This window comes from Ahaetulla prasina, chromosome 1 (assembly GCF_028640845.1).
Source record: "Ahaetulla prasina isolate Xishuangbanna chromosome 1, ASM2864084v1, whole genome shotgun sequence".
NCBI lineage: Eukaryota > Metazoa > Chordata > Lepidosauria > Squamata > Colubridae > Ahaetulla > Ahaetulla prasina.
The window spans coordinates 187,743,572-187,760,060 of record NC_080539.1 but is presented as its reverse complement, the minus strand read 5'-3'; the positions used below and the strand labels follow the sequence as shown (position 1 = coordinate 187,760,060).

The window sequence follows — 16,489 nt, the reverse complement described above, 5'->3', positions numbered from 1 at the left end:
ATAATGAAAGGAAACAATAGGACAGGAACGGTAGGCACGTTTGTGCTCTTATGCACGCCCCTTATAGACCACTTAGGAATGGGGTGAGATCAATGGTAGACAGTTTTTGGTTAAAGCTTTTGGGAGTTTGAGAAGAGACCACAGAGTCAGGTAGTGTATTCCAAGCATTAACAACTCTGTTACAAAAGTCATATTTTCTGCAATCAAGACTGAAGCGGTTAACATTAAGTTTGAATCTATTGTTTGCTCTTGTATTATTGCTATTGAAGCTGAAGTAGTCTTTAACAGGAAGGACATTGCAATAGATGATTCTGTGTGTTAAACACAGGTCTTGTTGGAGTCGGCGGAGTTTTAAGTTTTCTAATCCCAGAATTTCAAGTCTGGTGGTATAACGTATTTTGTTGTTTACAGAGGAGCAGAGAATTCTTCTTGTAAAATATTTCTGGACTCGTTCAATTGTATTAATGTCAGAGATGTGGTATGGGTTCCAGATAGGTGAGCTGCATTCAAGAATGGGTCTGGCAAATGTTTTGAATGCTCTGGTTATTAGTGTAGAGTTTTTGGAAAAGAATTAGGTTTACAACTCTTAGAGTAGATCATTTGATCTGAAACCTCCAAGGTCTTTAACAGGGTGGGGGGTCATCTGTAAGGTAATGTCCATCGAGTTTGTATTTAGTGTTTAGATTCTTTTTTCCAACGTGTAAGACAGAGCATTTGCTGGTTGAGATTTGGAGTTGCCAAGTTTTTGACCATTCTGACACAAAGTCAAGGTCTTTTTGAAGGGTAGCTGTATTGTTGGTAGTGTTAAATAGTTTGACATCGTCAGTGAAGAGAGCACAATTACTTTTAATATGGTCACAGAGATGTATAATATGATGTATAATATGAATAATATTAATGTATAATATGAAGAGCGTTGGTCCAAGAACACTGCCTTGGGGAACACCGCTATTGACAGGAACAGGATTTGATAGGGCACTGCCTATTTTGACCACTTGTTGTCTGTTTGACAGGAACGCTGTTATCCAATTGTGGAGGGGTCCGGAGATGCCATAGGATTTTAGTTTTAGGAGAAGTTTGTCATGTACCACTGAGTCAAAAGCTTTACAGAAGTCTATGTAAATTGCATTTATTGTTTTGCCTTGATCAAGATTTGTAGTCCATATGTTTTTGCAGTGAAGGAGTTGTAAGTTACATGATAATTTTTTTCTGAAACCAAATTGTTTATTAGAGAGTAGATTGTTTGTTTCTAGGTGGAGGGTAATGGATTGGTTGATGATAGATTCCATAACTTTACAGGTGATGCAGCATAGAGAGATAGGTCTGTAATTTTCAACTAAGCTGGGGTCTCCTTTTTTGAAGACAGGGATGACCGTGGCTAGTGACCAAAGTTTGGGAAGGGAACTGGTCGTGAAGGCTTTTCCAAAGATTATGCTTAGGGGTTCTGCTATATTAGAGGACAGCTTTTTTTAGGAAGTATGCACATATTCCATCAGGTCCTATAGATAGGGATGGTTTCAGTTTGCGAAGAGCTTTTCAACATTTTCTTCAGTTAAGTCTGTATGTGTTAGGTTGTTGTTGGTGCGTTTGGGGAATGTCAGGTATGAGCCATTACTGTTAACAAAGACTGAGCCGAAGAATGTGTTAAAGAGGTTTGCTTTAACTGTTCCATCATTATTTTCTTTGCCTTTAGATTCTTTTAGTGGTGGGATGGATCACGAGTCATTAAATTTTTGTTCACAAAATTATAAAAAGCACGATTGGAATTTGTGCGCAGAAGGTCTTCTTCTTGCTTGGCGTGGTAATTGGTGCATTCCATTTTTATTTGGTTGCATATATCTCTGTAGCGGTTTTTGAAATTATTTATTTATTTATTTATTTATTTATTTATTTATTTATTTATTTATTCATGTATATTGCCCTATACATTGTAAGCCGCCCTGAGTCTTCGGAGAAGGGCGGGATATAAATGTAAACAAAAAAAAAAAAAAAAATTAGCTACATGTCCCTTTTTGTTTTTTTTCCAAAGGGAAATTTTTGGCCATAATTCTAAAAAGTATGTTTGGTGCAAAAGCAACTCTATGTATCACCAAAAATACACCATACTCACAGTGAAGCATGGTGGTAAAAGCAGTGTGCTTTGGGGTAGCTTTTTTTCAGCTGCAACTGGGACTTTAGTCAAGGTAGAAGGAATTATGAACAGTTCCAAATATCAGTTTTGGCTGAAAAACTTCATGCTCCTACTAAAATGCTGAAGATGACAATATAACAACATAACAATGACCTAAAGCATACATCCAAATTAACATAACAATGGCTTACCCAGAAGAATCAGTTGTCATGTATTTAGAGAGCCAGGAGCTCTACAAAGATGTCTGGCTGCCAACTGTCCTTAACTGCCAATTCTTCAATGTAGTCTGGCTGCCACTTGTTGCTTAGTCATTCGGTTCACACTACCATGCTATCCAGGGTGCACCAAAAGGAGGTGAACTAGCATCACACCCCTTGTCTCTACCCCTCAGTGTGACTGTGGTGTTCCTTGACAAAATATCCACCATATTGTGTCCGAATGTCCATCAAGAGTCTTCACCAGCCCAATGTCTGATTTTTTTCAACATAGACCACTCTGTCCTTGAATGGCTGGGTGCAGTGATATATTAACCATTAAGCAGACTAAGCACATGCTTAGGGCACCAGGCCCAAAGGGGCACCACAAAGTTGAGAAAGAAAAACAAACCAATGAAGATTTGTAAAAAAAAAATTGATAAAACTAAACTAAAACATCTTGTGCTTAGGGCACTGGTGAGCCTTAATCCGCCATTGGCTGGGTGGACTGGATCAGTGTTGAAATGCAGCCGGTTCTATCTGGCTCAGGCGAACCGGTAGTGCCGGTGATGGAAGGTTCCGGCCACTTGCCCAGACATCATTACGTCCCATTTTTGATGCTCTGCGGATGCGCAGAAGTGTCGCACATGAACAAAGCGAGTGTGCGCACGCTCTCATTTGCGAACCAGTAGTGAAGGTAAGTGGATTTCATCCCTGGACTGGACATTAACATTTGTCCATCTCCAATGATCCATCTGTTAAGCTACTGAACTTCGCAGATGACACAACAGTGATTGGTCTCATTCGAGACAATGACGAATCCGCATATAGACGAGGGGTCGAACAACTAGCCTTGTGGTGCAACCAAAACAATCTGGAACTGAACACACTCAAAACCGTAGAAATGGTGGTAGACTTTAGGAGAAACCCTTCCATACTTCCACCTCTCACAATACTAGACAACACAGTATCAACAGTAGAAACCTTCAAATTTCTAGGTTCTATCATATCGCAAGATCTAAAATGGACAGCTAACATCAAAAACATCATTAAAAAAGGACAACAAAGGATGTTCTTTCTGCGCCAACTCAATAAGCTCAAACTGCCCAAGGAGCTGCTGATTCAGTTCTACAGAGGAATTATTGAGTCTGTCATTTGCACCTCTATAACTGTCTGGTTCGGTTCTGCAACCCAACAAGAAAAACACAGAATTCAGAGGATAATTAGAACTGCAGAAAAAATAATTGCTACCAACCTGCCTTCCATTGAGGACCTGTATACTACACGAATCAAGAAGAGGGCCGTAAAAACATTTACAGACCCCTTGCATCCTGGACATAAACTGTTTCAACTCCTACCCTCAAAACGACGCTATAGAGCACTGCACACCAGAACAACTAGACACAAGAACAGTTTTTTCCCGAAGGCCATCACTCTGCTAAACAAATAATTCCATCAACACTGTCAAACTATTTACTGAATCTGCACTACTATTAATCTTCTCATAGTTCCCATCACCAATCTCTTTCCATTTATGACTGTATGACTATAACTTGTTGCTGGCAATCCTTATGATTTATATTGATATATTGACCATCATTTGTGTTGTAAATGTTGTACCTTGATGAACGTATCTTTTCTTTTATGTACACTGAGAGCATATGCGCCAAGACAAATTCCTTGTGTCTAATCACACTTGGCCAATAAAAATTCTATTCTATTCTATTCTATTCTATTCTATTCTATTCTATTCTATTCTATTCTATTTGCCGTATGCTAAATAAAATTTAAAAAACTCAGAAGAATATCAATGTTTTAGAATGGCCCAGCCAGAGTCTGGACCTGAATCCAACTGAAAATTTGTAGGGTAACCTGAAGAGGGCTGTGCACAGGAGATGCCCTTGCAATCTGACAGATTTGTAATGCTTTTGAAAGGCAGAGTGGGTAAAGATTCCAAGGCAAGGCAAGCTGATAGGCTCTTATCCGAAAAAACAATGCTGTCATAAAATGGTGCTTCAACAACGTATTAGTTTAAGGCACATTTGTGCAATCACAGCATTGTACATTTTAATTTTCCCCCTGATTTTCCCCCCATTAAATTGTACAATTTATATGTTATATTAAAGGGGAAATTATTTTGAACTGATTTATCTTGGTCTGATTTTTTTACATCTCAAAACCTAGCTAATTAGCAGGGGTGTGTAGACTTTCTATATCCACTATATATTTGGATTTTATCCAAAGATAAAAAACGAGAAGAGCTAGAAACGTTGCTTAATCAGAAAGGAAGATCTAATATTAGATGCTATGGAAAAGTTGACATTTTAATATTATAGAAACAATGAATGATCATAAAATTTATTTTCCTCCTCATTTCTGTCCTGCTAGTTTCTTGTGGCAAATTTCTTAGTTATTAGTAAAAAAAGAAATGTACCACGTTTTCCAAAAACCGCCTACCATAACATTGCTCCAAGCAAAATGAGCCGTTTCCAGATTCTCATTCTGGCCAATGGCATATTGGCATCGTTCTTGAGCCTAGTTCACTTACCTCAGATAAACCATAAAGTTACACAAAACCCTCTCCTCCAGGAACTGCGATCATTCTTATAATCTAATACACCGACCCTTGACCTATAGTAAACATGACGTTATAGTCTCTAGAAGGATAAAAGGAAATTGGCGGAAGTAGCAAAGCCACCGGAAACTACAATTCCCAGAAAACTGATGCTTTAACTCTGGCGGGATCTGATGTTACTATATGTGGGAAAATAGCGTTATTACCCAAAGAAGGCGGGGTCCGGCGTGAATTAAAGGGAAGCACCCGATCCCTTTTTTGTGTGATTGGCTGGGTCACTTGCGGCGTGGGTCCTTCTTGGAGGACTGGTTTCTGTTTTGGCTTTTGCGGTTGCGCCAAGCCCTCCCAGTAGCGGTTTACAGCCTAGGCTGCGCTGGGGTCGTGAGAGGTGGGAACGTCTGCGGGTGTACCCGATTCTTCTCATGGAGGTGGGCCTTTGCGCCCAGCCTTTGCTTACTGTGCCTGGCTTTCTTTATTGGCGTGAATATGAACTGGTAGTGGTGGGACCCGGCGAAGCTGGCTAGTTAGCGGGCTAGTTGGCTAATCCCGGAGGGTTTGGCTTGCTGCCTGCTTTAGCGGCGGTCAGTTGATCTGGTGGGTTAGAACAGTCTTTGGCGTTTCCCCGCCATGAACTATCAGCAACAGCAACAACAGCTGGGGAATTCTGTGGCCATCCGGGCGGAGATCCATCGTTTCGAGTCGGTGCACCCCAACATCTACTCCATTTATGACTTACTGGAGAGGGTGGAAGAGCCAGTGTTGCAAAACCAGATCAGGGAGCACGTTATCGCCATTGAAGGTAAGGAAGGTGTCCAACATCATAACTTGATTGGACCGTCAGCTTCTCCATTTCTAGTTGAGCTTTCTCACCAAGAGAGGTGCACGGAACCGGCGCTCATCATATCTATGGGAACGTTACATTTTTGTCTCCTGTAGGAGAATTTTGATCTCCTGTAGGAGAATTTTGAAATCTAATCTGATTTCAAAAAGATAACAAAGCTAGCTTGGTAGCTCTAGGACTAATTGATGACTTGGAAGGATGGATGTGTTTGGAATTAGCATAAGCTCAAAACATTTATAGTTTTTTTTTGGGGGGGGGATACAAAATACAAATACAAGAAAAACAGAACCTTATGCATTTTTTACACTGCTAGCCTGAAATACCTTGCTGAACTTCTGACAATCTCAGAAATTCATTATACTAGTTCATTACATTAATTTCATCTTCTAACTAACAATTTAGAGCTAAAATTCTTTAAGAATTGCTATAAGGAAGTAGCTCTGATTTTGCATAACATTAATTATAATATGAAAGCAATTATTTATTTAAAATATATTTGTTGCCTATCTCAACTTTTTTAAAATTTAGGCAGCATATCCATATAAAGTAAAATACAGAATAGCAAACAAGTAATATAAAATATTCTAAATGGTAAGAATTGAGGCAGCTTCAATGACAGTAAATTGTTCCATAGTTTATCTCACAACAGAAAAAGTGGAATTGCTGTTGACATTAAGCATATATGTGTCAGGATTGCAAAATGTACCCTGCTGAAGATCTGAGAATGTGAGATTGAGGAGGCAGACCTGCAAGTAATTTGGACTCAAACTGTGTAAGATGTTATTAAATGAATATCCTGATCACTATTGTGTTGAAAAAGCTGTGTTGGTTATTGACTGCTTTGGGGCTCCATTTAGGATATTCGTTTAATATCATCATAATCCAACTTGAAACCAGCAATACCTGTGTCACTGCTCCGATGCTATAGAGCACACCAGAACAACTAGACACAAGAATAGTTTTTCGCTTGCCATCACTCTGCTAAACAAATAATTCCCTCAACACTGTCAAACTATTTACTAAATCTGCGCTACTATTAATCTTCCCATTGTTCCCATCACCCATCTTTTTCCACTTGTATGACTATAACTTTGTTGCTTGTATCCTTATGATTTATATTGATATTGATTGTTTCCTGATTGCTTATTTGCACCCTATAACTATCATTAAGTGGTGTACCTTATGATTCTTGATGAAGGTATCTTTTCTTTTATGTATACTGAGAGCATATGCAGCAAGACAAATTCTTTGTGTCCAATCATACTTGGCCAATAAAAAATTCTATTCTAACTCTAATTCTAATTCTAATTGTCTATTCTCCAGGAATTGGTACATTTGGTTTATTATGCAAAGCTTGCAGGAAAGGAAAAATACTCCTGAGTTTGCTGGTGGCAATTTAATCTAAATTTAGGACCGTCCTTTGGCTCCTACTTGTAGATGATAAATAACATGACTGTTAAGGTGAATTTCCCACTGAATTTTCCCACTGAATCACTCCTAGGGTGACAAATATTTAAATGATATTTCTGATAATGCTCAAAACGGTAGGAGCAAAACTTACTGTAAGGGAGTTTGTTCCATTCCCAGATGTCTCAAATGCTTCAAAAGGCTTGGATTAGATACAGAGATTCTCTTGTCCATTATTTTCTTTTCTGCCTGATACAATTACACTGCTACATCTTGATTTTTGGTTGAACATGAAGTATCTTCTGAATTTGTGTGTTTGGGCCAGAAAGATCCAAAAGGCCTTCAAGGTTAGGTTTCAGAGAAAAGTTCTTTAACTTAAGGCAATTTACAACTAAAAAAGCAACATATTCAAAGAAATAAAGACAAAGGGCAGAATACAAAAAGAAGAGACCCCAACAATCTGATAAAAATAAAGCAAAACAAGAAGGAGGCTCCAAAATCACCTTTCCTGAATGACATAAGGGATAGGAGTCGCAAATGTCTAGAGGACATCATTCCAGAGGATAGGAATTGCAACAGAGTAGGTACACTTCCTGGATCCCACAATATGACATTCTTTTAATTGATAGGATCTGGAGCACACCCACTTTGTTGGACTTAACTGGATGGGCTGACACAAGTATACACAAAGAAACAGTTTGATGTAGTAGTTAAGGTGCTAGCCTAGAAACCTGAAGACTTACAACAGTTCATTTAGTGATTGTTCAAAGTTAGAACAGCACTGAAAAATGTGACTTATGACCGTTTTTCATAGTTATGACCTTTGCAGCATCCTCATGATCCTATGATCAAAATTCATATGCTTGGCAACTGTTCATATGTGTGGGTCATTGCTGTTTCTCAAGGGCATGTGATCATCTTTTGTGAACTTCTGACAAGCAAAGTCAATAGGGAAGCCAGATTCACTCAACAACCAAATTACTAATTTATCAACTGCAGTGATTCACTTAACAACTGTGCCAAGAAAGTTTGTAAAATGGGGCAAAACTCAATAAATGACTCAATTGAATTCATATTGAATTCTTCGGTATCGTGCAATATTGGGTTTTCAATTTCAATTATATAGAATGTAAAGGATTTATGTTTGTGTTTTTATAGTTATAATGTACACTGAAGATGGCATTTAATTTCGTTGTAACATGTGCAATGACAATAAAGCAAACTAAACTAAACTAAACAACAGAAATTCTGGGCTCAATTGTGGTCATAAGTCAGGACTATCCCTATGAGTTTTGCTCCCACCTTAGGCATGAAAGCTTGCTGGGGTGACTTTGGGCCAGCCACACTCTCTCATTCCAGCCCACCTCACAGTGTTGCTTTTGAAGGAAAAATGGGAAGTAGACGGCTTTTCAATCTGGAGACTGCAGCTCATTTTTAAAAATATGGAATCACAAAGTTTGTAACAGTAAGAAATAAAATAGAATTATTAGTTTACTTAATTATAAAGGCATTGATCCAATTTTCTGGCAATTTATTAGGAATGTAAAGGTGTCTGATAAATTTTTATAAAATGCTTATACTAATCAGTTTTAAAATGAATAATTTTGTGAATAATTGTAATTGATTTGTTCAGATTTTAGCCAATGAAGGAAGATATTGGTTGTATTTGAATGGAACTTTCTATGTATATCAAAATGTGTTTGAAGTTTATTTAACCTTTGTTATGTAAATGAAGATTTTATTTATTTTTAACTTTTTTTTTATTCAAAAAGTTTTACCAAAAAAAATCCCCCCCCTTTCCCCCAACCCCCCTCCCTTCACAAACCCCCCTCCCCCCTCCCTCCCTGACTTCCCGGAACAAACACAAGGTATAGTTAAAAATAAAACAAACATATGCTAAAAAAAATTTTCCCCAAAAAATTGGCATTTTTTTTACTTTTAAAAGCATTTTTTCTACAACGTATTCAGCCAAATAGTTTGTAAAAAAATGCTTTTAAAAGTAAAAAAAAGGCTCTGATGATTGTGTGGCTCAGCTGTGACCGTCAGAGCCTTTTTTTACTTTTAAAAGCATTTTTTTAGAACCTATTCAGCCAAATAGGTTGTAAAAAATGGTTTTAAAAGTAAAAAAAAGGTTCTGATGGTCACAGCTGAGCCACACAATCATCAGAGCCTTTTTTTTACTTTTAAAAGCATTTTTTTACAAACTATTTGGCTGAATACGTTGTAGAAAAAATGCTTTTAAAAGTAAAAAAAATGCGTACCACAGATGATCACCCCCCCGCGCGCTGTTCTACTTAACCCATCCCTCCTTTTGGTGTGCACTGCGCATGCGCACACCTTGCATTTGGTGCGTGGTGTGCACTGTGATGCACATGTGCAGCGTGAATGCACAGGCAGTGAACCGATAGTAAACGGGTTCATATTTCACCACTGGTAGAAGTTGCAGGAAGTTTGGGAGAAAGTGGCCATGTCATATTAGAATTCAATATAAAAAAAACATAACCAACAGAACATAATTAAGCCAGTGTTTTAGACTTTAAAAGAGCTTATTTTAACAAATGCAGAGACACTTTGGGAAGGATCCCATGGATGAAAATCTTAAAGGGAAAATCAACTCAAGATGCTTGAGAAACTTTGAAAAATACGATTATAAAATCCAAGGCTAGCACTTAGGCACAAAGAACTCTCAGACCAACTGAGAGAGAAAAAGGACAAGTACAAAAAATGGAAAGAGACATAACTAAAACAGAATATCAACAAATAGCTTGAATCTGCAAAGATGAAGTTGGAAAGTTAAGGCTTTGAATGAAGTAAGACTTGCAACAATGTCAAAAACAAAGTTTCCTTCAACACAAAAATCAAGAAAAAAGTCAAAGAAACAATTGGTCCATGGGAAAAGATGACAAAGAAATAACAAGCAGTAGAGAAAAAACCAGAACTGTTTAATTCATATTTTACATCTGTCTTCACGCAAAAAGAAAACACTGTGAGATGATCTTGGAGTTCTAATGGACAATCATTTAACTATGGCCAACAGTGTGCGACAGCAGCCAAAAAAAGCCAAAACACTCCTAGGTTGCATTAATAGAATAATAGAATAAAGATCATGTGAAATTCTAGTACCGCTTTACAAACATTACTGAGACCACACTTGGAGTACTGCATCCAATTCTGGTCACCACACATAAAAAAGATGTTGAGACTCTGGAAAGAGTGAAGAGAAGAGCAACAAAAATGATTAGGCGGCTGGAGGCTAAAACATATGAAAAACAGTTACAGGAATTAGTTATGTCTAGTTTAGTGAAAAGAAAGATTAGGAGTGACATCGTAGCATTGTTCCAATATTTGAAGGATTCCTACAAAGACAAAGGGGGTCAAAGTATTTTCCAAAGCATCAAAAGGCAAGACAATGGTTGGAAACTAATCAAGGAGCGAAGCAACTTAGAACTAAGGAGAAATTTCCTAATGGTGATAGCAATCAACCAATGGAATAACTTACCTTCAGAAGTTGTTGGTGATGGTGCTCCATCACTGGTGGCTTTCAAAAAGAGACTGGACATATCTGAAATGGTATAGGGCCTCCTGCTTAAGCAGGCATTTAGAGACTAGTTCTAATCTAAATGAGGTCCCTTCCAACTCTTTTATTCTATGTTCTATGTTCTAAGACCTTGATACTACCTAAAATCAAATTTCTATTCCAAGTGGCACCAATTCCAGTCTTGGACACAAACTTGCAAGACTGGCAAATAACATTCAGTAGATTTATATGGAACAGAAAAGAATGAGAGTAAGATTCAAAATGTTGCAAGTCTCAAAAGAAAGAGGTGGATTTATTTCCTAATCTTAAATTATAATAAGTGAGCAATCTATCATAGATTAAATGAATAAAATCCCCCAGTAGCGTTGGCTTAATGTATTTATATTTTTAAAAAAGGAAAGAATGTGAAGGGATGTATTATAAATTTTTTATAAAATTTATTAAAATATGAAACCTTGTAAAACCAAAAATGATCCTGGTGATGTCATTGTTAATGCCACCATCAGATGCCTTTTATTTCAAGAACAACAATAGTAAGGAAGGACACCCAGGGGAGCCATGGCAAATTGACCCCTGGCCTAGGCTATAAGAAGATTGCCAAGACCCTGAAACTGAGCTACAGCACAATGGCCAAGACCATACAGCAGTTTAACAGGACAGGTTCCACTCAGAACAGGCCTCACCATGGTCGACCAAAGAAGTTGAGTGCCCATGCTCAGCATCATATCCAGAGGTTGGCTTTGGGAAATAGACGTATGAGTGCTGCCAGTTTTGCTGCAGAGGTTGAAGAGCACCTGTCAGTGCTCAGACCATATACCACATGCTGCATCAAATTGGTCTGCAGGGATGTCATCCCCGAAGGAAGCCTCTTCTAAAGATGATGCACAAGAAATTCCACAAATGGTTTGCTGCAGATAAGCAGACTTAGGACATGGATTCTTGGAACCATGTCCTGTGGTCTGATGAGACCAAGATAAACTTATTTGGTTCAGATGGTGTCAAGCATGTGTGGAGGCATCCAGGTGAGGAGTACAAAGAAAAGTGTGTCTTGCCTACAGTCCAGCATGGTGGTGGGAATGTCATGGTCTGGGACTGTATGAGTGCTACTGGCATTGGGGAGCTACAGTTCATTGAGGGAACCATGAATGCCAACTTGTACTGTGACATACTGAAGCAGAGCACGATCCCCTCCCTTCGGAGACTGAGCTGTAGGGCAGTATTCAAACATGATAACAACCCCAAACACACCTCCAAAATGACCACTGCTTTGCTAAAGAAGCTGTGGGTAAAGGTGATAGACTGGCCAAGCATGTCTCCAGACTTAAACCCAACGGTGAAATGCACTTATCTTCGCTACTGTTTCTGTTTCAGGAATGTGAGCCCACGCGCCTCTTCTGCACATGCGCAGAGGGTAAAAAATGGGACGTAATGACGTCCTGGTGGGTGGGCAGAGCCTCTCACCGCTGGCACTACCGGTTCATGTGAGCCGGATAGATCCGGTCAGATTTCACCATTGCCTAAACCCTATTGAGCATCTGTGGGACATCCTGAAACAGAAGGTGGAGGTGCACAAGGTCTCTAACATCCACCAGCTCTGTGACATTATCATGGAGGAGTGGAAGAGGACTCCAGTGGCAACCTGTGAAGCTCTGGTGAACTCTGTGCCCAAGAGGGTTAAGGCAGTACTGGAAAACAATGGTGGCCACACAAAATATTGACACTTTGGGCCCCATTTGAACATTATCAGTTAGGGATGTACTCACTTTTGTTGCCACCAGTTTAGACATTAATGGCTGTGTGTTGCATTATTTTGAGGGGACAGCACATTTACGCTGTTATACAAACTGTATACTCACTATTTTATATTGTAGCCAAGTGTCATTTCTTTAGTGTTGTCGCATAAAAAGATATACTTAAATATTTACAAAATGTGAAGGGTGTACTCACTTTTGTGATATACTGTATCTGAAGTTGTAGGCCAGTGGTTCCCAACCTTTTCTTGTTTGAGGCACCCTTGGAAAGCCTTTCAAAAGTTCCCGGCACCCTTATAAGGAAATAGGCCACAGGCCCCAGTCAAAGTTACGACGGCATTGAAAAAAAGTGACTCCCAACCATTTTCCACACTTACAACCATTGCAGCATCTCTTTCGGTGACGTGATTTTACATTTGGATGCTTGACAACAACCAGTTTGTATTTATGCCAGCTGCAGTTTTCCTGGAGGTCACATGATCCCCTTTTGTGACCTAGTCAATGGGGGAAAGCCAGATCCACTTAACAACCTGCGTTACTAACAACCGCAAACTTAACAACCGCAGTGATCCACTTAACAAACAGGACCAGAAAGGTTGCAAAGTGAGGCAAAACTCACTTAATCCATTTTTCCCTTAGCAACATCAATTGGGGGGGGGAGAGGAAGGCTCCTTTGGGGTCGTAAGTCGAGGACTACCTGTACTGTATATACGGGATACGGTACCTCAACGTCAACCCCCTCGAGGCTGGTAGGGAAAAATAAAAATAAATGAAAATAAACTAGAGAATGAAAAATCGCCTCCCAGGAGGGCATGCAAACAGCACCCACTCTTTTGACGTTAAGCCTGTGGCTTTTAGCCTGTGGCTTTTATTCCGACTGGAATAAAGAACCCTGCCCAAGCACGCCTTGCAAACGGGCGGTATTCCTTCCCGTTAGGGTCCTCGCGGAGGAATAGCAAAGGAGAGACCCCCCCCTCACCCTCCCTTACTTGCTCTGACCCTCGTCCTCGCTCTCCACAAACCCGGCGCTGCTGCCAGGAAACCAAAAGCCGGAGGTGCGCAAAAAAAGAAAAAAGAAAAAAAAAGACGCGTTAAGTGCAGCAACTGCGGCGATGCGTTCTTTTTTGGCCGCAGTTCTTATTTCTCCCGCCCACAATTTCTCGGAGCAAAAATTTTCCTGAGGTCAGTGCTTGGCGCATGCGCAGAGAGCGGTGTCTTGCCTCGAGACGCCTTTTGCGCATGCGTTGATCGGATAGCGTCACTTCACAGCCCTTGTAACGAGATCCTCTGGTCTCGCGCGTGCGCGCGAAGTCGAGTCTGAATTGAAGAAGGGGGTTCTTTTTTAAAATAATAATAATAATAAAATAAAATAAAAAGAGCCGGGCGAGTTAGAGCAAACCTTGATCGATGCTTTCTCCGAGTGCATCGGTAGTCCCCTCCCTCCCCCTCTCCCGCCAAGAGAGAATGCAATTTTTTCCCTGAAATTTTGGCGGCACCCTCAAAAGATCTCACGGCACCCCTTAGTGCCGCGGCACACCGGTTGGGAACCACTGTTGTAGGCTGTACTATTAGATATTTATATATTCATTTTGGTAGTAGGAATGAACACAAAAAGGAACATTTAGACCACCATTTTGCTTGTATCTCTCATGCTGCCTATTGTGGTTTCATTTTGTTTATTTCCAATAGTTTGATTCCATGTGGATTTTAAAGTAGGACACAGATGTATCTTTGGTATTTAATGTATGTGCATAATTATAAGTAAGATCATAGTAAATAATATATGTAAGATGGGAGAACTTGGTTCTTATAACGAGATCGCATCGGCAAATCTTGAATGCTTTGCCCTTTTTAAATTATGCTGCCTGCTGGACAGAACTTAAAACTTCCATTAAAATTAAAACTTAAAAATGAAATGGAAGTAATGTCATATAAATTGTAATTCATAATTCTCATATGAAAGTTTATTAGCCTTTATCCAGGGTTTACTGATTTTAGGTAGGAATTCAGGGAAGCATAGTTTTCAGCATTGGTTCATGACACTTTAAGATAGTATCTGAATCAACCTTTAGAGAAATACTGACCTGACAAACTTCATATGAAAATTTTACTTTTTTATGGCTGTATTTGAATGGCTAGGTATTCGATAAAACATGGCACTGCTTATCCTCCTTGATTCTAGTTATGTATTCTGGTCATATATTACTGAGAATTCATTAATGTGCAAGTATTTTCTTTTTAGTGAAATAAAAATATACTATTGAGTGGCCATTGAGTGGCCATTCTGTAATAAATAAAATACTAAATAAATAAAATACTGAAAAATACTGAATAAAATACAGAATCTACAACAGATTAATTGCATGTTTTGAAAATCATAAAAATGTAACTGACTTGATACATGTTTTTTTTCACTTACATTTGAAAAAATAGTTTTAAAATGACTCAATGAAGTACTAAAAATTATTTGCACTGAATCTTTCTTGTATATAAACTAATGCTGGGATAAAATAAGAACTTTTAGAAAAAGAATATAGTAATAGATACAATGGATTTTTAGTTTTGCTTTTATGAATGCTATTATGAATCTCATAATTGAAATATTGAAATAGAACAATAAAATTTGTTCTATTTTATAGAACAAATATATGGAGGAAGAGGGTGTACCTGATGTTAAAAGCATCATATAGAATAGAATAGAATAGAATAGAATAGAATAGAATAGAATAGAATAGAATAGAATAGAATTTTTTATTGGCCAAGTGTGATTGGACACACAAGGAATTTGTCTTGGTGCATATGCTCTCAGTATACATAAAAGAAAAGATATGTTTATCAAGAATTCTAAGGTACAAAACTTAATGATAGTCATAGGGTACAGATAAGCAATCAGGAAACAATATCAATATAAATTGTAAGGATACAAGCAACAAAGTTAGTCATACAGTCATAAGTGGAAGGAGATGGGTGATGGGAACGATGAGAAGATTAATAGTGCAGATTTAGTAATAGTTTGACAGTGTTGAGGGAATTATTTGTTTAGCAGAGTGATGGCGTTTGGGAAGAAACTGTTCTTGTGTCTAGTTGTTCTGGTGTGCAGTGCTCTATAGCTTCGTTTTGAAGGTAGAAGTTGAAACAATTTATGTCCAGGATGTGAGGGGTAAATATTTGCACAGCCCTCTTCTTGATTCGTTCAGTATACAGGTCCTCAATGGAAGGCAGGTTGGTAGCAATTGTTTTTTCTGCAGTTCTAATTATCCTCTGAAGTCTGTGTCTGTCTTGTTGGATTGTAGAACCAAACCAGACAGTTATAGAGGTGCAGATGACAGACTCAATAATTCCTCTGTAGAACTGGATCAGCAGCTCCTTGGGCAGTTTGAGCTTTCTGAGTTGGTGCAGAAAGAACATTCTTTGTTGTGCTTTTTTAATGATGTTCTGATGTTAGCTGTCCATTTTAGCTCTTGCAAAATGGTAGAACCTAGAAATTTGAAGGTCTCTTCTGTTGATACTATGTTGTCTAGTATTGTAAGAGGTGGAAGTATGGAAGGGTTTCTGCTAAAGTCTATGTCAGGTTCCAAACTAATTAAAAATTAAAGACACAGACAAACCAGGTTTGCTGCTGCCTTACTTTATTATTGGTACTCACACTTCTAGAAGAAATTATTGTTAGGGCTACAAGCCTGTGTATCCCACCACCTTTTATTAACCACCGATTACCTCCCACCCAATCATGCGCATTGTATCCACCCATGTGACCTGGAAGTGTTCCTCTATGCTGTATTCACTCTTTACCTGGCTACCCTCTGTGCCATCCTGACTGCTGTGCTGTGCTGTACAAGATTCTTGTATGTGATGAAAAGAGCTGCAGCTTAAAAGCTCATGCCTTTTTCTATAGTTTATTAATCAGAAATGTGCTACCAGATGACTCCTGTCTTTTTTTTTTTTTGGATCAAGTTTTATTGATTTTTTTTCTTTCACCCCTCCCCCCACATATTTTATGGACAGAGTATTGGCCATATCATATCTTATACAACTTGTCATATCCAAATACA

The 16,489-nt window shown here is 38.7% G+C and overlaps 2 protein-coding genes across 7 annotated transcripts in view; one reads left to right on the top strand and one right to left on the bottom strand.

Annotated features, from left to right (window-relative positions):
* TRPM8 (transient receptor potential cation channel subfamily M member 8) overlaps positions 1–5,016 on the bottom strand; it is a 657,600-nt gene extending 652,584 nt beyond the window's left edge. The window contains exon 1 of the mRNA XM_058185213.1: positions 4,874–5,016. Within this exon, the coding sequence (XP_058041196.1) occupies positions 4,874–4,887 (14 nt within the window). The 5' untranslated portion in view covers positions 4,888–5,016. The remainder of the gene's footprint in view (positions 1–4,873) is intronic.
* Positions 5,017–5,140: 124 nt separating this feature from the next.
* The window catches only part of AGAP1 (ArfGAP with GTPase domain, ankyrin repeat and PH domain 1), a 457,470-nt gene continuing 446,121 nt past the window's right edge, over positions 5,141–16,489 (top strand). For 2 of the 6 annotated variants that reach the window (XR_009155346.1, XM_058185266.1), the window contains exon 1: positions 5,173–5,699. Coding sequence is in view for 3 of the 6 variants with exons in the window: in XM_058185266.1 (XP_058041249.1) it covers positions 5,528–5,699 (172 nt within the window). In the remaining 3 variants the exon portion in view is untranslated. Of the gene's footprint in view, positions 5,700–16,489 lie in introns of all 6 variants that reach the window. The other 4 variants (XM_058185245.1, XR_009155347.1, XM_058185254.1 and 1 more) reach the window with 4 other exon arrangements.